At 30.4% G+C, this 23,779-nt stretch overlaps 1 protein-coding gene across 4 annotated transcripts in view; it reads left to right on the top strand.

The window, feature by feature from the left end:
* The window catches only part of LOC145253058 (beta-1,3-galactosyltransferase 1-like), a 60,870-nt gene extending 44,191 nt beyond the window's left edge, over positions 1-16,679 (top strand). For all 4 annotated transcript variants that reach the window (XM_080112903.1, XM_080112901.1, XM_080112905.1 and 1 more), the window contains exons 2-3: positions 7,479-7,543; positions 15,412-16,679. In XM_080112903.1, the coding sequence (XP_079969029.1) occupies positions 7,483-7,543; positions 15,412-16,559 (1,209 nt within the window). In that variant the 5' untranslated portion in view covers positions 7,479-7,482 and the 3' untranslated portion in view covers positions 16,560-16,679. The remainder of the gene's footprint in view (positions 1-7,478; positions 7,544-15,411) is intronic.
* The last annotated feature ends 7,100 nt before the right edge of the window (positions 16,680-23,779 follow it).

Here is a 23,779-nt window from a genome sequence, read left to right as displayed (position 1 = left end):
AGTATGAAACAATAGATCTAGTATGAAACAATAAATCCAGTATGAAACAATAGATCTAGTATGAAACAATAGATCTAGTATGAAACAATAAATCTAGTATGAAACAATAAATCTAGTATGAAACAATAAATCTAGTATGAAACAATAGATCTAGTATGAAACAATAAATCTAGTATGAAACAATAAATCTAGTATGAAACAATAAATCTAGTATGAAACCATAGATCGTGTATGAAACAATAAATCTAGTATGAAACAATAAATCTAGTATGAAACAATAGATCTAGTATGAAACAATAAATCTAGTATGAAACAATAAATCTAGTATGAAACAATAGATCTAGTATTAAACAATAGATCTAGTATGAAACAATAGATCTAGTATGAAACAATAAATCTAGTATGAAACAATAAATCTAGTATGAAACAATAGATCTAGTATGAAACAATAGATCTAGTATGAAACAATAAATCTAGTATGAAACAATAGATCTAGTATGAAACAATAAATCTAGTATGAAACAATAAATCTAGTATGAAACAATAGATCTAGTATGAAACAATAAATCTTGTATGAAACAATAAATCTAGTATGAAACAATAGATCTTGTATGAAACAATGAATCTAGTATGAAACAATAAATCTAGTATGAAACAATAAATCGAGTATGAAACAATAGATCTAGTATGAAACACTAAATCTAGTATGAAACAATAAATCTAGTATGAAACAATAAATCTAGTATGAAAAAATAGATCTAGTATGAAACAATAGATCTAGTATGAAGCAATAGATCTAGTATGAAACAATAGATCTTGTATGAAACAATAAATCTAGTATGAAACAATAAATCCAGTATGAAACAATAAATCTAGTATGAAACAATAGATCTAGTATGAAACAATAAATCTAGTATGAAACAATAAATCTAGTATGAAACAATACATCTAGTATGAAACAATAAATCTAGTATGAAACAATAAATCTAGTATTTTTTGAAACATTGATTTTTTAGTGAGAAAATACACAAATTTTAGTTGGAATATAGACTGTATTTTTGTACATCTAGTATGAAAGACTAAATCTAGTATGAAACAATAAATCTAGTATGAAACAATAAATCTAGTATGAAACAATAAATCTAGTATGAAACAATAAATCTAGTATGAAACAATGAATCTAGTATGAAACAATAAATCTAGTATGAAACAATAGATCTAGTATGAAACAATAAATCTAGTATGAAACAATAAATCTAGTATGAAACAATAAATCTAGTATTTTTTAAAACATTGATTTTTTAGTTAGAAAATACACAAATTTTAGTTGGAATATAGACTGTATTTTTATACATCTAGTATGAAAGACTAAATTAGTATGAATCACTAAATCTAGTATGAAACAATAAATCTAGTATGAAACAATAAATCTAGTATGAAACAATAAATCTAGTATGAAACAATACATCTAGTATGAAACAATAAATCTAGTATTAAACAATAAATCTAGTATTTTTTAAAACATTGATTTTTTAGTGAGAAAATACACAAATTTTAGTTGGAATATAGACTGTATTTTTATACATCTAGTATGAAAGACTAAATTATTATGAATCACTAAATCTTGTATGAAACAATAAATCTAGTATGAAACCATTAATCTAGTATGAAACAATAAATCTAGTATGAAACAATAGATCTAGTATGAAACAATAAATCTAGTATGAAACAATAAATCTAGTATAAAACAATAAATCTAGTATGAAACAATAAATCTATTATGAAACAATAAATCTAGTATGAAACAATAAATCAAGTATAAAACAATAGATCTAGTATGAAACAATAAATCTAGTATGAAACAATAAATCTAGTATGAAACAATAGATCTAGTATGAAACAATAAATCTAGTATGAAACAATAAATCTAGTATGAAACAATAAATCTAGTATGAAACAATAAATCTAGTATTTTTTAAAACATTGATTTTTTAGTGAGAAAATGCACAAATTTTAGTTGGAATATAGACTGTATTTTTATACATCTAGTATGAAAGACTACATTAGTATGAAACACTAAATCTAGTATGAAACAATAAATCTAGTATGAAACAATAGATCTAGTATGAAACAATAGATCTAGTATGAAACAATAAATCTTGTATGAAACAATAAATCTAGTATGAAACAATAAATCTAGTATGAAACAATAGATCTAGTATGAAACAATAGATCTAGTATGGAACAATAAATCTAGTATGAAACAATAAATCTAGTATGAAACAATAAATCTAGTATGAAACAATAAATCTAGTATGAAACACTAGATCTAGTATGAAACAATAAATCTAGTATGAAACAATAAATCTAGTATGAAACAATAAATCTAGTATGAAACAATAGATCTAGTATTTTTAAAACATTGCTTTTTTAGTTAGAAAATACACAAATTTTAGTTGAAATATAGACTGTATTTTTATACATCTAGTATGAAGCAATAAATCTAGTATGAAACACTAAATTAGTATGAAACAATAAATCAAGTATGAAACAATAAATCTAGTATGAAACAATAAATCTAGTATGAAACAATAAATCTAGTATGAAACAATAAATCTAGTATGAAACAATAGATCTAGTATGAAACAATAAATCTAGTATGAAACAATAGATCTAGTATGAAACAATAAATCTAGTATTAAACAATAGATCTAGTATGAAACAATAAATCTAGTATGAAACAATAGATCTAGTATGAAACAATAAATCTAGTATGAAACAATAGATCTAGTATGAAACAATAAATCTAGTATTAAACAATAAATCTAGTATGAAACAATAGATCTAGTATTTTTAAAACATTGCTTTTTTAGTTAGAAAATACACAAATTTTAGTTGAAATATAGACTGTATTTTTATACATCTAGTATGAAGCAATAAATCTAGTATGAAACACTAAATTAGTATGAAACAATAAATCTAGTATTTTTTTAAACATTGAGTTTTTAGTTAGAAAAATACACGAATTTAATTGGAATATAGACTGTATTTTTATACATCTAGTATGAAACAATAATCTAGTATTGAACACCGAATGTAGTATCAGTGGCGGCTCGTGCATGGAACTGTGGGACTGCAGCACCCCCAAATTATTTCTACACAATATTAATGATAAAATTAAAAATAATACGTTTGTTATTTTATTATTATTATTTTATTTTTTCTATGTGTACATTATAAAATCATTAAGTTAACTGTCGGTATCTACAAATTCATATAAAAATAAAAATAAAATTTGCTTGGAGCTGTGAAATTCACAGTTACACATTCTTAATGAAATTCTCTTCTGCGCATGCGCACTGATAGACAGCCGATAACGGCCGCTGGGGAACTGTCGCTTCCCGCAGTTCCGCGTCTCAGATGCTCGTGAAATTCGGTGTTTGCTTAGAGTGTGCGCTTGTACTTATAAATATAATAACATTTTGTTAATAAAAAAAAAATAGGTGGATTATTTACATTTTTTTTAATTATTATTAAAATGTGCATATAACATGTTCTTGTATATAAATTATTGTGCTTTCTTTCTTTTTTTAAATACGCACACTTTTAGCGTTGCGATTTAATTCGGTAGCGGACGGAAATATATAATAAGCATAACCTGTTTTTTTTTGGTTTGTTTTTTTTTGTTTTTTTTTAAGTATTCGGGGATTTAGCAGTGAAGCTAACACGCGACTAAGGGTAAAAATCAAATATACAATAAATAAATATTACCATGAAATAAAATTACTTTTCCATCTACCTGCCTTTTTGTTTGTTTGTTTTAAATACTTTTAAATGCTATTTATTTTGCAACAACTAAACTTTACAAAAAAACAAAAAACAAAAAACAAAAAAAACAGAGAAAAACTGTTTACATTTTTCCCTAGAAGCAAACAAACAAACAAGCGAAGAAACATTTTATGTTGAAAATACATTTTAGTTAGAAATCTTTTTAACTTGTATGTTTTAGATATAAATTTTTTTAGCATTTATTTGCCTCCAACGAGGACAATGTTAGAAGTTTTACACTTTGAAAAATGTTTTTTTTTTTTTTGCACAAGGCTTTTTTAAATTAAAATGTATTTGTAAATAAAGAAACAGTTTTTATAATTATGCATTTTGAAACTTTACATTGAATTTGTTAGTAGATGGGGCAGATAATACGCATTAAAAAGTAATTAGAAATCCTTCTGGGCTGAGACAATTTTAATTTTCTGTTTTCTTTGGGGAGAAAGCTACATTAAATTCGATGTTTTATAATGCTTATATATGACACCCTATTTTTAAAATAAATCTCCACTTTATGTCGATTTTTACCGGCATGGCAAGGTCAGTAAATAGCCAAGCGTGTTTGTTCTTTTTATATAAAAAGCAAGTTGTTAAAAGATTTGTAAATAAAATTTTGTTTCTTTAAATATTTTTGTTTGCTTACTATATAAAAATGTAAACTTTTTTATTTTGCATTTTATTCATAAATACGTTTCGTTATGAATACATTTTAAAAATAAATTTTGGAAATAAAACTTATTAAATAAAACGCTATTTTAAAATATTACACTCCTAAATTTCAAAGTTTTTCTTTTTTTGTTTTATAAAAAAATAATTTATTAAAAATTGTAAATAAAATGTATTCTTAAAAATGCTTTTCGTTTGTTTGCAAAAAATACAACCCCCCTCCTAAAAGAACGCAATCTTTTATTCAATCTGAAAAGTTTAAAAGGAATAAATGTATATATTATTTTTATTATTCTATAAAGTGTACACAATTTAAAAAAATATTTTTAATAAAAGTTTTTGCGTATTATCCATTTGTGATTGATTATTTGCCTGTGTTATATATTTGAATCTTTATTTGAATGTTTGTTTATTAGTTGATAAAATATTTCCTTACATATTCGAATTTCTTTTACATGATATTAAAACAATGCGTAAAAATTTTGAAGCAGCAGCACCCCCAATAATCCCAGGCACGACCCGCCACTGTGTAGTATGAAACACTAAATCTAGTATGAAGCAATAAATCTAGTATGAAGCAATAAATCTAGTACGAAACAATAAATCTAGTATGAAACACTAAATCTAGTATGAAGCAATAAATCTAGTATGAAACAATAAATCTAGTATGAAACTCTAAATCTAGTACGAAACAATAAATCTAGTATGAAACACTAAATCTAGTACGAAACAATAAATCTAGTATGAAACAATAAATCTAGTACGAAACAATAAATCTAGTATGAAACAATAAATCTAGTACGAAACAATAAATCTAGTACGAAACAATACATCTAGTATGAAGCAATAAATCTAGTATGAAACAATAAATCTAGTATGAAGCAATAAATCTAGTATGAAACAATAAATCTAGTATGAAGCTGCATAGATAAATAAGCGACATAATTGTATACCGTCTCCATTTAAACAATATTTATGTATATTTAGTGATGCACATGACAAATAAGAGGTGACAAACTGTGGTTTATCAAAAAATCCTATCTTTTTGTACTAATTTGATGTTTGTATGGCTAGGTTATCGTTTTATTATCTTCTTGTTTAGTATCAAGGCACTAACGTTTTGGGTTGTTTACTATCTTTACTTGTATATATATTTATATGCTAATTAAGATCTTATATAATAGTGCTTTACATAGTGTAATGCATTTTATTATCGATATGTTACTAAAATATTAATTTAAAAATCATAAATTATATAGCTTAGGGGTACGTACACGAATAAACAACATTGCCTTAATTTTAAACACCTCTAATAAGAATAACGCTAAATTTACACCGGGTGACAGATATATAAATTTAATTTTTTGTGTGTATTGATATTCATATTAAAATTATTTTTTTTCTGTTTATTTAAAAGTAAAATACAACTTTATTATGCATGGGTCGCGGAATTGCATTCATGTTCAATACATCTAGCTAACTTGCATCTCCTTTTGAACATTCATTTTAATTTATTCCCTATTAGTTCTTTTTCCGTTTTCTTATGGGATGATTAACTGTAGTCAATTAGTACGTGTAATTATATTCATGCAGATATTCTGCATGTTTTATACTCGCGTAATATTTGCGTAAAAAGGTTATAGTAAATTCCTTTCCATATATATTTATTTATGCGTATATGTACCTATTTACAGTGCCTTCCCACGGGACATAGGTAGACACCAAGGTCGTTTTTTAACGTGGAGAAAAGTTATAGAAATAAAAAAAAAAATTGTCTCAGTCGTGAATGACTGCTCCTCCACCGAATGGAGATGCGTATATGTATGTATGTATTTGTTTTTAAAATAATTTCCTACCAATCCTTTCTTTGTGTTTTTTGTCTACCGACATGGAACTTTATATATAGGGTATTCGAACCCATGCGAATGGTAATATCCTGAGGAATTCTCTTCGAAATTTGTCCTGATTCAGTTTTGGGGTATATTATCAATGTTGGTTGCTTATTGTCTTCTTTTGTGGTTCTGTATCTTTTCATTATGACTAAACAAGTCTTCGATATTTAAGTATATTGAACTAAGTATATCCGACTCTGTTGAAATAAAATTCAGAAATTTATTTCGAATATGTGACTTGCATAGCTTAGTTATGAGATACTTCACAATTCACGTCCTTTTACTATTAGACAGATAATTTCGCCCTAGATAAAACGCTTACCTCTAAAGTAATTAGTTACATGATTAGACGACAATGGAAAGAAGATCAACTCATCTCCATATACAACTAAACCTAATCAATGCGTACATATTTCCTAAAATTGACGTAAAGTTGTCCCTTCCAAAAATACATTTACATAGTCCTGAGCGAGTATTCTCCTTCTAGATATTATATTTACTGTCTAAATTGCAAGATATGGTCGGTCACTAAAGTTTATTTTAGAAATGCATAATCTATATATCTATAACAGTGAGAGTGTGAGGACACCTCTCAACCTATATGCTCTACGGAGTTTTTATCTACGGACATGGAATTTGGTATATAAGATATTCAGACATGCAGAGATCTTTTAATACGATTATCATCCATTCAAACAATGTTTAATCATCATGTCAAGCCGGTCTAATTGTTATAGTACCTGATTCCCTTAATTTAGGTTTTGATTTCGATCTCAGTATTTTTTTTTATTTACTTACAACTTATTTATTTACAACTTATTAGAAAAAAAAATCATGCACGTGTCTCAGTTTCTGTATAAATTAATATGTAATATGTATGCGTATTTACGATCAGGCAACGCCGGATGTCTTGCTAGTATACTATATACGAAAATTCCAAGATAGGTCAATCATATCTCGAAAAAAAATGACATCAATTAATTAATGTGAAATGCCGTTTATTCTGATGAAACACTATCAGTAGTAATGCTTGCAACCTAAGGAAATCATTTATATGAATGAGTAAATTATTCATGAATCACTTTCTTTCAGAAATATGCGGAACCACGCGTGTATTTTGAAATTCCTATTCGTCTGTCTACCAATGTTTCATCATGGTAAGTATTACGATTATTTTAAACAGATTATCTTCTTTTGGTTTTGTGTATATTGCCTGATGTTACCACCCTATTTCCGGACATTACAAACCTAACGTAAGAAAAAAGCCTAATCATTTACAATTTTTTTTTACACAGTGGTCACCACTTATCAAGGCCCGGAAGCCACTCAGGGATAAGGCTTATTGCAAGTACATTACGTTAGTGTGGAGATTTGATGAAGTGTTTACTTAAGGGGGTGGTTCATTAGGAATTTGGTAATGTTGGACTTGAACACATCCAAGTTGTAGTCAGGTGGGAAGCAAGCAGACGGAACAGTTCCACAGGCGTGCAGTTTTAAGAAAGAATTACCTGGGTCAAAACAGAACGGGCTCATAAATATGATAGATGCATTTTATGATACTAAGACATAACTCCTTTCCTATAAGGAGAGTAAAACACCTTGAATTAAAACATTGAAAATAATGGCAAATCTTTTATAATTTTTAGTTTTGGAATCCATTGAGATAAGACTTGATAATTTGTGTAATCATTTAATTGCTATGATTATCGTCATAATTGTTTTTGTTTACCATGTTTCTGCCAATGCATCCCCTTTGTTTACCGCAAGGAAAGAGGAATGTAACTATCAAGTCGGTTGCAAAGAATGTGCACCAAAGTTGAGCACCCATGATAGAGCTCGAAAAAGTCTCAATCCTCCCATTACTATATATCTCCGTAAAGCTAATGCATGTCCACGTCTGCTGTATTGGGGTTTTATCTGACAGCGTAAATAAATAACTAGTCTCCCTCTCTATTTACAAAGCATAGAACAGTGAATTTTGAATTGGTGTCGTAAACGTTTGCGACAAAATTGTTTTCTCATTTGACGTTGTATTATTTTACACCAATTAATCTTTACATAATTATTTTTAGCTAAACATGTATCTCGCTCTCTCAAACACAGTGAGAGAGACAGAGAGAGGGAGAGAGTTAAAGAGAGATAGAGAGAGAGGGGGTAGAGAGAGAAGGAGAAAGAGAGAAAGCAATAGAGAGAAGAGTATGAATAAAGCAGGAAAACAACAATATAAACATGTGTACTAATGTATTGAGATGAATTCTTTTATTCAGTAAGGATTGTTGGATAAGTAAACCTCTTTATATTATTGTATTTCGAAGCCGAATGCATTTCAGCAGATGTTGTAAATCGGAAATCTTACTAATATATCCAATTCAAGTATTTCAAATCCCCATTTTGAAGTAACTTTCTTCCGTAGATATTGTCCATAAATACATATGAGTATATGAACACCCTCTTTCATTAACTTACTGTATATTATCTCCAAGAGGGTTAATGCGCATATGCACACATATTAAATGCTCCATGGACTTCGTGATATAAACCTAGCTTTTTATATAAAGTAATCAATATTCCTCTTCTATCAAAAAAGATCACTTTAGTTATCATATGACCTCCCTAACAGTCTTAATATTTTATCTCTCACTGTGTGTCTGTGTCTGTCTGTCTATCTGTCTATGTGTCTGTGTACATTTCCCTACGCAATAACTCTGTCAATTTTTAATCTACAGACTCGAAATTTGATATACAATGTACTGAGCTTAGGGAAAATCGATGTGATAGGTTTTCGGCCAGGAATTTGGCTGATAAGAAGTCAAAGTTCAACGATTTGACTTTTGAGAACTCTTCCAAACTCCTCCGACAATTTTTGGTCTAAACAATTGAAATTTTAGATATAGGTTACTTGGACATCGATCTAACTTAATAACTATATTGGAACCTAAAACAATAAATGTTAAGGGGTGATAATCGGGGTCAAATTAAAAAAAATGACATTCTTTTTTTTTTTGCTCAACATACACCTCCAAACACTCGGGCAACGCCGGGCGAAATGCTAGTATATATATATATATATATATATATATATATATATATATATATATATATATATATATATATATATATATATAATGAATTGATGACAAAGGTTTATATTCCAAATGTCATGATGTTTACCATCCTAAAATGTATTTTGTTCATTCTAATGCCACTGACAATGGTTGAAGGTATCTGTTTCATTGCACGAACACAAATAGAGGGGTGTGATCAAAGGGCAAGAATTCTGTTAAGCTTAAAATTAAAAATTGAATTTTTAATATTTTGCTGAAGGTAAAACATTGTATTAACAGATAATTGAGCGAATTCATTAATTGTAAATAAATAAATTTATAGTCTAAGATTTACGTAATACAAAAGAATTATAATTTACGTAATAATAAATGTATTTATAACAGTAATAAGAAAATAAGTATATATAGATTAGGTTTAGATTAATAAATAATTTAATACACCGAGAATTTAAAATAGTTTGTTTTGTTTATTTAAGTTCGTATATGAAGATATTTGTAGCAGATTATAATCATTTATGTTGGGTAAATATAAATTATAAGTAATATTTTTACTAATAAATAAATAGACTATTTCTTGCAGAATATAGATTAATTAATGACATTAATTAATACGAATCGCGAGTGTTAGTGACTTTATTTCTAAATTCAAACCGGAGTAATTTAAGAAATCTATAAGAAAATTGCAGCTTAAATAATATCATTAAGTAAGATCCATGCCCAGGGAACCTATATATAAAATTTCAAGTGTTTAGACTCAGAATTGGCGGAGGAGTTTGGTAGATTTCTGAAAGGTAAAATCGTTGAACTTTGACCCATTAACAGCGAAATTTCTGGCGGACATGGGATTACAAAGATATTCCCACATCTCAGTACACAGTATATCAAATTTTGAGTGGGTACGCTTAAAATTGACAAAGTTATTGCATAGAGAAATGTACACAGACACACACACAGCCACGTTCACTTATATATATATATATATATATATATATATATATATATATATATATATATATATATATATATACTAGGAATGGGTGCTCAGAATTGCTCGGGTGATTGGAGGTGTATGCTGAGCAAAAAAAAAAAAAATGGTAATTTTTTTTTAAAACTTTGACCCCTATTATGACCTTGGGCTCAAATCATTTATTAAGTTAAATCCATGTCAAAGGAACCAATATCTAAAATATCAAGTGTTTAGACCCAAAATTGTCGAGGGGTTTGGTAGATTTTTCAAAGGTCAAATCGTTGAACTTTGACCCCTTAACAGCGAAATTTCTAGTCGAACCCCGATCACATCGATTTTCCCAAATCTCAGTATCCTGTATATCAAATTTCGAGTCTGTAGACTAAAAATTGACAGAGTTATTACGTAGGGAAATACACACAGACGCAGACACACAGACACGTTCACTTTTATAGATATATAGATATAGATATTCATATATATATGTGTAAACTTATATGAGCAAACAGTTAATAAAATATGCTAAAAACACTTGTTGGTTATGAGTTAAAAACATATTTAATCTGAAAAGGAATCACTAGACAAATGGATAGTCCTTAATCTGCGGAGTTTCGAAGAAATACTTATATACATATATATATATATACATACATATATATATATATATATATATATATTTGTTTAACAATTTTCATGCCTTGGATGAAATGCTTTTCCAACTTGTATATATATATATATATATATATATATATATATATATATATATATATATATATATATATATATATATATATATAAGTTAGAAAAGCATTTCATCCAAGACATGAAAATTTTTTAAACAAAAAGTTTTTACTATAGGCTTTAAAAATAAAGGTACAAGATTCAGTTTGAAATTTATATATCTTCAAAGTGTACTTTTGTAAATTTTACAAAGTAAGGTATAAAAATTTAATTTAAATTGAATCAAAAAGTTGCCTTGTATGTATTTTATGTAATGTACATTCTGTGTCACTTTTAAAAAGATCATTGAACATTTTATATCTATATCATTAATTGCAAGATGGAAGATAATGTTTTGAAATTGCAATAAAATGTACATTACATAAAATAAATCCAAGGTAATTTTATATATATATATATATATATATATATATATATATATATATATATATATATATATATATATATATATGTTGTGTGTGTGGGTGTGCTTTGAAATAAAACACGACAGGAAAACGCATACCAAGAGTAGCCGAATAGCCTGGAATGGACAAGATCGGCGGCGTACATTTTCCTAAAATCATAATGTAACCAAATATATATATTATAAACCACTGGTCACATAAAGGAGGCTAATCTTCTTTTCCATCTTGATTCAGCTTGACTATTCCTCTTTATTAGGCACCGCCAAAAATGGCCGAAAAATAAAGTTGTTGTATTTTAAAACAAAATTCCATTTATTAAAATCCATTATTTCTGAGTAATTGTTTTTCCCAGAAAGATAAAACCCTGAATTTTATCATCTAGAAAAGAGAATAATGTAAAGCTCTTTCTATTATTTTTAATTAAATTTTAAACGTTAAATTTTCCCAAAAAGTTAACAATTGACATTTTTTGTCTTGCACAAAAGACGTACATGAATATTAAAAAAAAAGGTTTTTGAAATAATTTATTTATTTATTTGTTGTCTAACTAAGATTTAGGATGGTTTTCTATGAGAATATGCAAACATATTATAATATAAGTACCTGGATTTAAAATAATTCTACTTATTCATATAGGCAACCAGTTACTTCGCGTCGATCTAGAGTCTAGATCGACAATGTTTACGTCTGTATTTGATAAAAAGCAAACTATGGAAAACCAAACAGGCAAAAACAACTTATTTTTCAGTGACGAAAATTTCAATGTATTATTAACGTTGAGGCTGGCCATAACCAGATGGGTGACCATTTGTATGAATTTGGTTTTTAATGTGTATGTGTGTGGGGGCCAGACTACCCAAAATGGGGGGGGCAATTTAAAGCAGAATAAAAAAAATATTTCAGCGCGTTTGGTCCATTGTAGTCGAAAGGCGGCAAACGTTTTCAAACGGGATCGAAAAAATGATGCTATTTTTAATAAAAAGGGCACAATATTCATCGATTTTTTTTTGTATCGATTCTTCAAAGCATGCCCTGTTTAATAATGGTCATGCATTATTCGGTTCGCTGAAAAAAAATGTTAATTTATTTATCAAAGATTTTAAAATGGCTTTTTTCGTATAAATATTATTTTTTTTGTTTTGCTTAACTTAAATTAATTATTTTACTTAACATATTCACCGAATTTCACACTTCAAAACTCAAAAGCGGGATAATTAAACACAATCGAAGTTCTGATATTCAGACGTCAAAATAAGGTATGCAAACAATTTTTTTAAATCTATAATTCTGTCCCTTACAACAGCACAATATGTTGTGTTCGGTTTCAGATGATTATTTTAAGCATATTTGTACCCCCTCAAAACAAGGGGGGTTGTAAGCAAAAATATATATATATAAATATCGTTTATGAAAAATGAGTACATTGTTATAAAGTTCATTCTTCTCTTAATAATCGCTTAAAATTTCGTATTGACCGGATAATTACCTGATTTTTGGTAGATTTTTAAAAAGACGGTCCGTCAAAAAGTACTTACCTGCCCCCCTAGGTTTGTCGGTGCCTACTCTTTATGTATGATCAAAATCAAGACTGACAATCACGCTCACAATATGGTCGAATGTACGACCTCTGCGATCGTGGAGGCGTTCTCTGTTATAGAAAAGAACACAACGTTCCAATGTGTGACTGATTACGAGTCAGTCCTGATACGGTTGACTTCACCCGGCGCTATTTAAAGGTAACTTTATTTATTTACGTATTTAACGTAAACGTTAAATGCATACGATAGTACATAAACTCTCGAGTCTATGCGTACTCATTTTGAATTTTAATTTTTGTTTCTTATACTAATTGCTCTACTTATCCATATAGAGCCTTTGTAAACTTGATAGGTTAGTTTGTATTATTTACTGTCTGTCTATGTGTGTGTCTGTGTACGTTTCCCTACACAATAACTCTGTCAATGTTTTGTCTACAGACTCGAAATTTGATATACAGTGTACTGAGATTTGGGAAATTCCATGTAATCGGGTTTCGTCCAGAAATTTGGCTGTTAAGGGGTTAAAGTTTAACGATTTGACCTTTGAGAACTCTACCAAACTCCTCCGAAAATGTTGGGTCTAAGCACTGGAAATTTTTGATATAGAGTTCTTGGACATGATCTAACTCAATATGCAATAATAGGGGTCAAAGTGAAAACAAATTGGCCGTTTGTTTTTTTGTTTTTTTTTGTTGTTTTTGCTCAACATACACCTCCAAACACCCGGGAAACGCCGGGCTGAAGTGCTAGTATATATAAGTGAACGTGTCTGTGTGTTTGTGGGTGTCTGTCTGTGTACAATTCTCTACGCAATAACTCTGTCAATTTTTAGTCTACAGACTCGAAATTTGATATACAGGGTACTGAGATTTGGGAAAATCTATGTGATCGGGTTTCCGCCAGAAATTTCGCTGTTAAGGGGACAAAGTTAAACGATTTTACCTTTTTCACCGACACTTTTGGGTCTAAACAATTGAAATTTTAGATATATGTTCCTTGGACGTGGATCTAACTAAATAACTTTATTGGCGCCCAAAACAATAAATGTTAAGATGCCATAATAGGGGTCAAAGTTGATCAAATCGATTTTTCTTTTGCTCAGCATACACATCCAAACACGCGGGCAACGCCGGACACCCATGCTAGTATTTATATAATATTAAAATAATATTTATCAATACTTATTATGATATTAAAAAATACAGAGCAAGCGTAATATAAAATTGATAGTCAGATATCATAGATATAATAAAAATGACGTGTACATTTAGCATGTATAATATCATAATATATATGAATCTTGCATGTATATTATGATAAAAGTATATACACATATAGCATGTATAATAACAGCATGTACATATAGTATGTATAATCTAAGAATAATGTGTATATCTAGTATTAAATACAATAATATAACATATACATATAGTATGCATAATACAGGAATATTGTATGTTTATACTGTATGCATGATACGAAAATAGTATGAAACTATGGTATGTATAATGTATATTACGTATGTTCATTTTGTATCTGCAATATTATAAAATAATATGTACAGGGTGAGTCACGGGTAACAAATGTTTTTATAACGCTCCTTGCTCTCCTTGAGTAGATGATAGAGAGTGAGGAAGGTAGTCTTAAAAGCTGATTAAGATTCAGTCTAGTTTTTGTTATTTTTTAAAATCATCCGTTTTTCGCGACTCACCCTGTATCTATATACTATGCATAATTTTATAAAATAACATATAGATAGTGTGTATAATATGCATAGAGATACGTGCAGAATAGAAGATATGTATAAAATGTAAACATATATTATGTACAATTCTCTGAAATAGTAGGTACATACAGTATGTATGATGAAATAATATAATATGCACATATAGAATATATATGATGTATAAAATGTGTACAGGTATAATATACCATAATAAAATATGCACAGATATAATATACAATAATAAAATATGTACAGAGGGTACGTATAATTATGCATGTACATACATAAATATAATACAATGTGTAGAGATGATACCTATAATATAATAAAATATGTACATATAGCGTGTATGTTGTAATAAAAATAATACGTACATGTAGTATGCATAATCTTATGAAATACGTACTTATAAAATACGTACATATAATATGTAAAATATAATGAAATAATATATACATACAACCTGCATAATCTAATAAAATACGTATATATATATATATATATATATATATATATATATATATATATATATTATGCATAATCTAAAATAATATGTATATGTAGTATTTCTCTTTGTTTTACAGGTTTCACCGGAAATTCCTATTTTGACTACAGAAAAAAGACGCTGGAAGATGCCAATATAAGGTTTTATCCACAGCCAAAATGGTCAAAAGTTGACAAACGTTATTATGAAATGAATCAGAGCAATACTCATGAGTACAGACGACTTATCAATCAACCAAATCTATGCTCTAAGCACAATCAAGTATTTCTATTAATCGCTATAAGAACTATTTACTCACATTTTCAGAGGAGAGACATCTTACGAGAACAATATAACCACACTCTCTACAGCAATTACGCAGAAAACATTGTGGTTAAATACATTTTCTTGTTTGGACGGACAAACAATTCGGCCACTGAAAAACTTATAAGAGAAGAAAGTAAAAAATACAATGACATAATCCAAGAGGATTTTGTTGAATCATATGTCAATGTTAGTCTAAAAGCAATCATGGCATGGAAATGGGCGCTAGAGTTTTGTCCAAATACGCAGTATGTCATGGTAGAAAATGATGAGGCTTATGTTGATCTTGAAAAACTAGTGATGTTTCTTTTAAAGGATTTATCAATTGGGAGGACAGACGACCATTTTGCAGTTTGCTTCGCATTTAAAACCCGTGTAAGTGACCATCTTACTCAGCGAAAATTTACAAACTTACCGTTAGGTCAAGTATACCAAGGAAGATACTCGCCTCCATATTGCCATGGTGTTGCTTATGCTGCACATATTGATGTGATAAACACACTATACAAAGCCTCTTTTACAAATAAACCCTTTATGCCAACCGACGTATGGATTGGTGTCATGGCGGAAAAGCTGAGGATTCATATTCAAAACCGCAACAACTTGTTTGTAGCCGGTAATCCATTAGCCGTTTTTAATGACCCAAATTATCCAAGTAAAGACGCCATGATTGTGATAACAGATTGGTATCATTATAAAGGCAAAGAGGTTACCCTCATGCGAAATGTACATTCGAAAGTAAAAAAATATTGGGGGAAATTTAATAATAAAGGATATAATAAAATACATCAGGTCGAACACTCACGATACATCACACATTTCAGATTGTTTATATTTACAGCTATATGCACTGTAATGATTTTTATAATTAGATTTAAAAACTCATGTTACCGTATCATTGCTAAGTTCTTACACTATTCTTAATTTTGAGCTTGACCTACTTACAATGTGCACACTTACCGCTAACCTTATATATGGGCATACTATTAAAAATCGATAAGTAAAATGTATTTTTTTAAAAATTAAATTATTTACGTTGTTCAACAAGTGTTTTTCTTCTGTTTATTCACAGTTTCATTTTTTTAAATATGATTTCAAATGCTTTTTGCTAAATCTTATTACGCTAGCTCCGAAAATCGTTCAAATTAAGATACTCACTAACTGACAACGTGTAACAGCATCTTAGTATCGTCTCAAAAACAACACAAGCTATATTTATTATTGTGGCCTTGGAAGATTCACTTATAAAAGCATTAACAGGGAGATGAGTTTGAAAAGGAGAAATGTATTGAAAAAATAGCAGCATATACAAAAAGCAACCGTCGAGGTAAGTATTGCCAAGAGGGCAGAGTACGAGCGTACACTGTTTATTTAGTCTTGTGTTCTGGCTTTTCCATAATTTATTACCGGTGCCTCGTTCGATTGACACCAAACTTAGTCATGAAGCTAATTTTATCCAAGATTTATTGATCTTATTTACTATATCTAGTCACATTTACTAAAATAACCGATTCACTCCACGATATTTACATGCGTGAATGATCCCCATATGATGTAGATTTCTGTGTTCAACTTAATTTTAAAAACTAGAAAAGGAATGCACATTTATGTACAAAAACAAAAAGATAAATGTTAAAAAAAATAATATTTTTTATGGAAAATATTAAATGATGAAGAGTGGGGCAAAATATACACACCAAAAAGCAAGAGAAACAAAAGAACGAAATAAAATGCTTATAGTCGTTTGTAAGTAAGACCCTTCGAACCCGCTTATGAGTGGGGAACGTTTACTGTTTACCGACACAAGTCAAAAGAAGCAGGTCGCTCTCTTATGGAGAGTGAGGGACCTGAGCGTATTCTGAAAAACAAATTAGATTGGGATGGGAATAGAACGGGACTGGCCAGTCTCAACTTACGCTGACACCTTGGCACGTGCTCCACCAGGAAGAGCAATGCACACAGAGGCAGCAGACCGGGGACAAAATAAAGAGTAGCGTGACATCTTTGGATGTCCCCCTAGTTCCAAGGAATAAAGAATGTAGAGATAGGAATAACTTTTATACCTATTAGCTAAACGGTTTAAAAATCACCGCTCAGGTCGTTATACTATGTATTGTCGGCTATTAATGGTTAGATTTCGCAGGGCGGGAACACGAATTCAAACCTAAAACTTCGTCTGATGCACAAACTAGGGTGCACCTGTCTCCTACTGAAATCCCTGCGATGTAATATTTTCAAATCAGCTGATTTTTACTTTACACTTATGCTACAATTAAGCAACCAGATACAAATGAAAAGCAAATCTAATTCCTATGGAGCTACGTTACTAATCTCGCAACGATTAAGATAGCGAGGAAAAACATTTTTTCTCCCTAGACTACGGAGGGTCTACATTGTGGATCACGCATATCAAATCAAAGGCCCCGACCCCTCGGGATCGTGTGAGCCGTCACCTCTCCGGCGTCTTCATTTAGACGCCGAAGTCAATTGCAGAGAAAGATGCATGATCGGCCGTTTCATCCTTGTTTTCATCGCAGCCTGTCGTCCCAGCTGCGCCTGTCGTAGAGAAGTGCATACCGGACGAATCGCCAAGTCAGAATCGGATCCGTAACAGTACTCACTACTAGTTCCATATATACTGTCTTTTTTTCTCGATCGAGCACGATACTAGGTCACGGCAATGCTTTAAGCGCAGCCCAGCATTCAAACTTTAACCGAGTAGTCGAGTATGAGGTTAGGGAATTCACTTCTAACCGGTGGGGGGGGGGTTCATAGAGAATCTTCTAGTAACGTATAACCAGTGACTTTCCTCGTCGAATGACACCTGATATGACAGGTGCTTTCTGTTCGCTCGTACGTTGTCCCGTCACAAGGTGGTCAATTACGTCTTCATCACATCATGTTCCATGCTGGGGCGCTTCGCATCTCGATCCAATCGTCTCCTGTCCTGTGTAGTCTCCGGGTGCATTAATACCTCTGCTAGTCCGGTCAGCTTGCTGCGGATGTGGAGTGTTCACCACAAACAAATATGACTCTGGTTTATAACCAATAAGCAATATCCGCTAACCGGCGTTGTCCGGTGGAAACGTTCCTCCCCTCGAAAAAAAATAAAGTACGGTTTGTTGTTGCTGTTGTTCCTGCACAACCCCCAAACTCATGTTACGGACGGCTTTCGGAATAAACACCCCAACTACAAACGGTTATCGAAATGTCAAGCACAGGTGGAGAAATGTGGTGTAGTAAGGGTAATGAGCAACCCGTAAAAAATAATTTAAAAATTGCAGCGAGGGGAAAAAGAAAACAAAAAAATGCATGGGTCTGCCTGAGTAGGGAGAGGTGAAAAAGCATCGAAAAACATCCATTTGACCGTTGATACCGTGGTAATGTGTACTGGTTACTTATTAGTCTCCGCAACTTAAAATAGTTCGTGGCAAAGTTATATTAAGAAGCAGTAATTTATATAAGAAGGAACCATAAAATCCTACCCTAAGCTAATGCAACGAAACTTGTCATTTATTATTATTATTTTTTATTAATTACTAGAGGACTTGGTTTCAATTATTTCACTTATCACCGTAACAAAAAAAAAAAAAAAAAAAAAAAAATGAAATAAAAATAAAATAAACATAGAAAACAAATAAAGGAAAACACCACAAATTAAGTAAATGATACTAAAATATCAAATAAAAAGGAAGAAAAAATAAAACTGTTAGAATTTAATAATAATAATAATAATAATAATAATAATAATAATAACTGGGGAAAATGGATAAAAAACATGAAATATTATACATGTTTATCGCAAGGCGTAACTCTCTCTTAATGATAACATTTCAAACAACAAAAACAATCGTTTACATAGGCGCGAACATGAAACTCGTAGTTTACAGAGCGGTATCGATATCCACTGCAACACGACGACGGCATAGAGATGACGGCATGTTTTTTTTTTTCTATTTAAACCAAATAAAGGGACGCGGTAATGAAATGTGCCCAATCCATGACAATGTTTTATATATATATATATATATATATATATATATATATATATATATATATATATATATATATATATATATATATATATATATCTTTTTCTATCTTTTCGTTTACGTGTCTGTCTGTTTCTCTCTTTCAGTATCTGACTCTCCTTATTTTTCTCTCTCTTTCTCTCTGTCTCTCTCTGTCTCTCTCTCTCTTTCGATTCGGTACAGTGTTTGAATGTGAACAAAACTGATATGACGAACGATCTTTCTCTGTCTCTGATACTGACCCTGTGTCTGTTTATATATATATATATATATATATATATATATATATATATATATATATATATATATATATATATATATATATATAATTCTCTCTATATTTACCTCTACACACATTTAGAGAGAGATAGGGATAAAGCGATAGAGAGAGAGAGAGAGAGAAAGAGAGAAGCAAATACCTCTGTGCGGCTCAGTAATTGCTTTATTTAATGGAAAACACTAGCCTCCTGTCGCCTGACGAAGACTTGCTGCCTTGACTAACCAATTGTCTGAAACATTAGCATGTTCAGTGTAGCGACTATGTAATATTGTCTATATAAATAAAAATACTATAGTTTTCTTTTTTATTGATCACACTTGATAACCTCGTTTTAATTTACGATATTTCCCTTATAAATGCTTTTAACTTGGAATATAATATATGTCTATTTCAGCTTTTATTTATATCAATTATTTTCATTATTTATTCTCGATGTAAGTACGTAGCATATAAATGGCAATCGATTATTCATTTAAGTAAGTTCACAGTCACCATTCTTAAAGAACCTATTTCGCAGTGCAAAATCATTTATGTTAGTATGCCACTTCTCTTTCTTTCTTTCTCTCTCTCTCTCTCTCTCTCTATATATATATATATATATATACATACATATATATATATGCATATATATATATGTGTGTGTGGGGTATATATATATATATATATATATATATATATATATATATATATATATATATATATATATATATATATGTATATACTCACCTAGTATAGATGCACCCTCAGTCTACGTTAAGATATTAATCTGGCGGAAAGAACACTTCGATGCAAATCTAATTTTTTTCTGTTTTGACAGCTATTGTACTGACTGAGACTAGCAGTTGTTCGAAAAAGTGCAGTTCGTTAAAACAAAGCCTTCACCACTATAAACAAATCATTTGTGTGAATTTCAAAACACGTTAGTTGTGGCGAACCTCATTTGTCGAAATTAACGGGAATATCACTTATATATATTTTGCACACCGATTATTACTCTAGTATGGATGTTATTCGCCCCCCCTCCCTCACCATATTAGTGGATATACAGTATTTAACAATGTAGGGACAACGCGCGCCGCGCTTAGTCATTGAGTCCATTTACTAACACCAATTTGTGTCTGTTAATATATGTGTTAGGTTGATGCAAAATTATGACGTTTTTCTCACATATGTTAATTTTATAGGATTTCTAAATTAATTCCTTGATATATATAGTTATGTTATATATCATTTTGAAGCGCTTTTTTCGCTCTATTGAATAGTGATATTCGTTACCGTTCCCAATCTTTTCATTCCTTTTTTGCAGGCTTTTTAACAGCATCGGCAAAATTAAAATCCACACGATTTTGATGTTCCACTTAAAACTAGACTGAAAAGATGGCGAGACAACTTGTAATATCAATGATGCATTTGGCACAGAAATCACTAACGAACGTGTGGAACAAAGGTAGTTGAAGAAATTGTGCAATGATGACCAGAGCATCGAAGACGAAGACAGTCACAACCGGCCGACCGCGGTTGATAGCAAACATTTTAAAGCTGAATTTCGAAAAAATACACGGGGAGTTTCTGTTGAACTCGACGTCGGCCACTCAACAGTCGTTCGTTATTTAAAGCAAAGAAAGAAGTAAAAAAAAAGTTGGATAAATGTATGCCGCATGAATTGAGTGATAATAAAATATTGTCTTCTACGCTTCTTCTGCGCAACAAAAAACGACCCATTTCTTGAGCGGATTGTGCCGTGTGATGAGAAGTGGCTCCATTACGACAACCGACGACATTCGTCACGGTTGGATGGGGGAGGAACTCTACGAAATTGCACCAGCAAAATATTATGGTGACTGTCTAGTGGTCTTTCATCCATCACAGCTTCTTGAATATAGTGAAACAATTACGGCGGAGAAGTACTGCCGACAAATCGATGAAACACACTAGAAGCCCCAACTTATGTGCCCGAGATTAGTGAATATAAAGGGACCAATTCTACTCAATGATAACGCTTGCCCGCATGTTGCTTAACTGACCATGCAGATGTTGGACGAATTGCTATACGTCATCAGCGATATTAACTTTTTCAAGCATCTCAATAACTTCCTGCAGGAAAAATGCTTCAAAAGCCGAGATTATGCCTTATCGACCTTCAATGACTTCATAGCTTCAAGAACTCCGGGTTTCTATGCTAATGCGATTAATAAACTTGTTTCTCCTTTGCTAGAATATATCGGTTCTAGTGGTTACTTATTCGATTAATAAAGTTTATTATAAAACGAGTTATGATCTTTAGGATTTAAACGTACAAATAAAGACATTATTTTTGCACTAACGTTATATAAGCTGAACAAGTGTGTAAGTGGGTAGTCAACTAGGTGTGTTTGCTTTACACATCTGTAACAATTACATAAATGAGGAATGTATATTAATATGACCAAGGTTCCATAACGTTTAGATACACGGTTCTACTAAATATAGTCATTCGGTAAACAAACTCCTAATATCATTTTGAACATGCTATCGGTAACAGCAATAAACCCAGGCGTAATTTACGCACAAACGAAAGGGACATACATTTTCATGTTCGTCTCGTTTTTCTCTCTAATTCCCCTGGTCTTATGAACGTTGAGATAAAGAACATTTAGCCAATCAGTAACACTAGGCACTTTTGTTATAATACAGTGCCCGTTAGGCATCTTTATATTATATGGAAAAATGCGCGCATGAAAAGTAATATTCTTAAGATTTTATTAAACCTGGAAAAGTAAAGGACAAGAAATTCAACCTGGAAAAGTAAAGAACAAGATATTCTAGTAATTCAATTTCGGACTTAAGCATATGTTGTTGTTTATTGTTGAGTTAGAAAGGGTGTCACTCGATGGATTGAACTTATTTCCCCCCTATTATTTGCATATATTTATGTAGTGAAAATTGTTTGAATAAAATTAATTAATTAGTTAGTTAGTAGATGGAATTAATAATTTTATAATTTACATAAAAATTAATGATTGTATTATATCATAATTAGGATCATTTAATTCTTTCTAACTCAAAAATAAACAACAACATATGCAAATAATAAATAAAATATTTATCAATATTCAAATTTTATTTTTAGCTGCAATATTTTAAGTCTAAAAAATTCTTATTTTTTACTTTACTAGAATATCTTGTTCTTTACTTTTCCAGGTTGAATTTCTTGTCCTTTACTTTTCCAGGTTTAATAAAATCTTAAGAATATTACTTTTCATGCGCGCATTTTTCCATATAATCCATGATTTTTCCAGGCATTACTATTGTAATAATACATAAATTTATAATATTTATTAATGATTGTCAAAAAAAAATTAGCTCTCAAACACACATTTATGAAATATTTATCATTCCATCACAGTAGTTCCGAGCCAGGGTCTCTACCGAGACTGCGGTTCGTAAATTCGTGATCTGTATAGAGCGTAAACTAACAAAAAAGAAGATGGCACTCGGTGTCTTTTTAGATATCGTTGGAGTTTTTGAAAACATACCCTTCAGTAGTATGTTCAAGTCGCTACGAGAACTCAATGTGCCACCAGTACTCATCCGAAGGATTGAGTATATAGTGAGACACAGAACAGTTCAAGTAGAACTACTGAGGGCAACTGTTAAAAGGGAAGTAGTTAAATGAAACCCCCAAAGTGGGATTTTATCACCTTTACTATGGAACTGTATGCTGAATCCTCTTTTAAAGGAGTTTAAAAATAGGAATATTTATGCCCAGGTTGCTGCTGATGGCATCGCAGTGCTGGTCGCGGGTTCAAAAGCATCATTGGTCAGACGCATTGCCAAGATGGGACTACATGTTT

The sequence above is a fragment of the Euprymna scolopes genome, chromosome 3, assembly GCF_053919585.1.
Source record: "Euprymna scolopes isolate OS-2025 chromosome 3, ASM5391958v1, whole genome shotgun sequence".
Lineage (NCBI taxonomy): Eukaryota > Metazoa > Mollusca > Cephalopoda > Sepiida > Sepiolidae > Euprymna > Euprymna scolopes.
The sequence above is the reverse complement of the archived record's forward strand: the minus strand, read 5'-3'. Positions and strand labels throughout refer to the sequence as shown.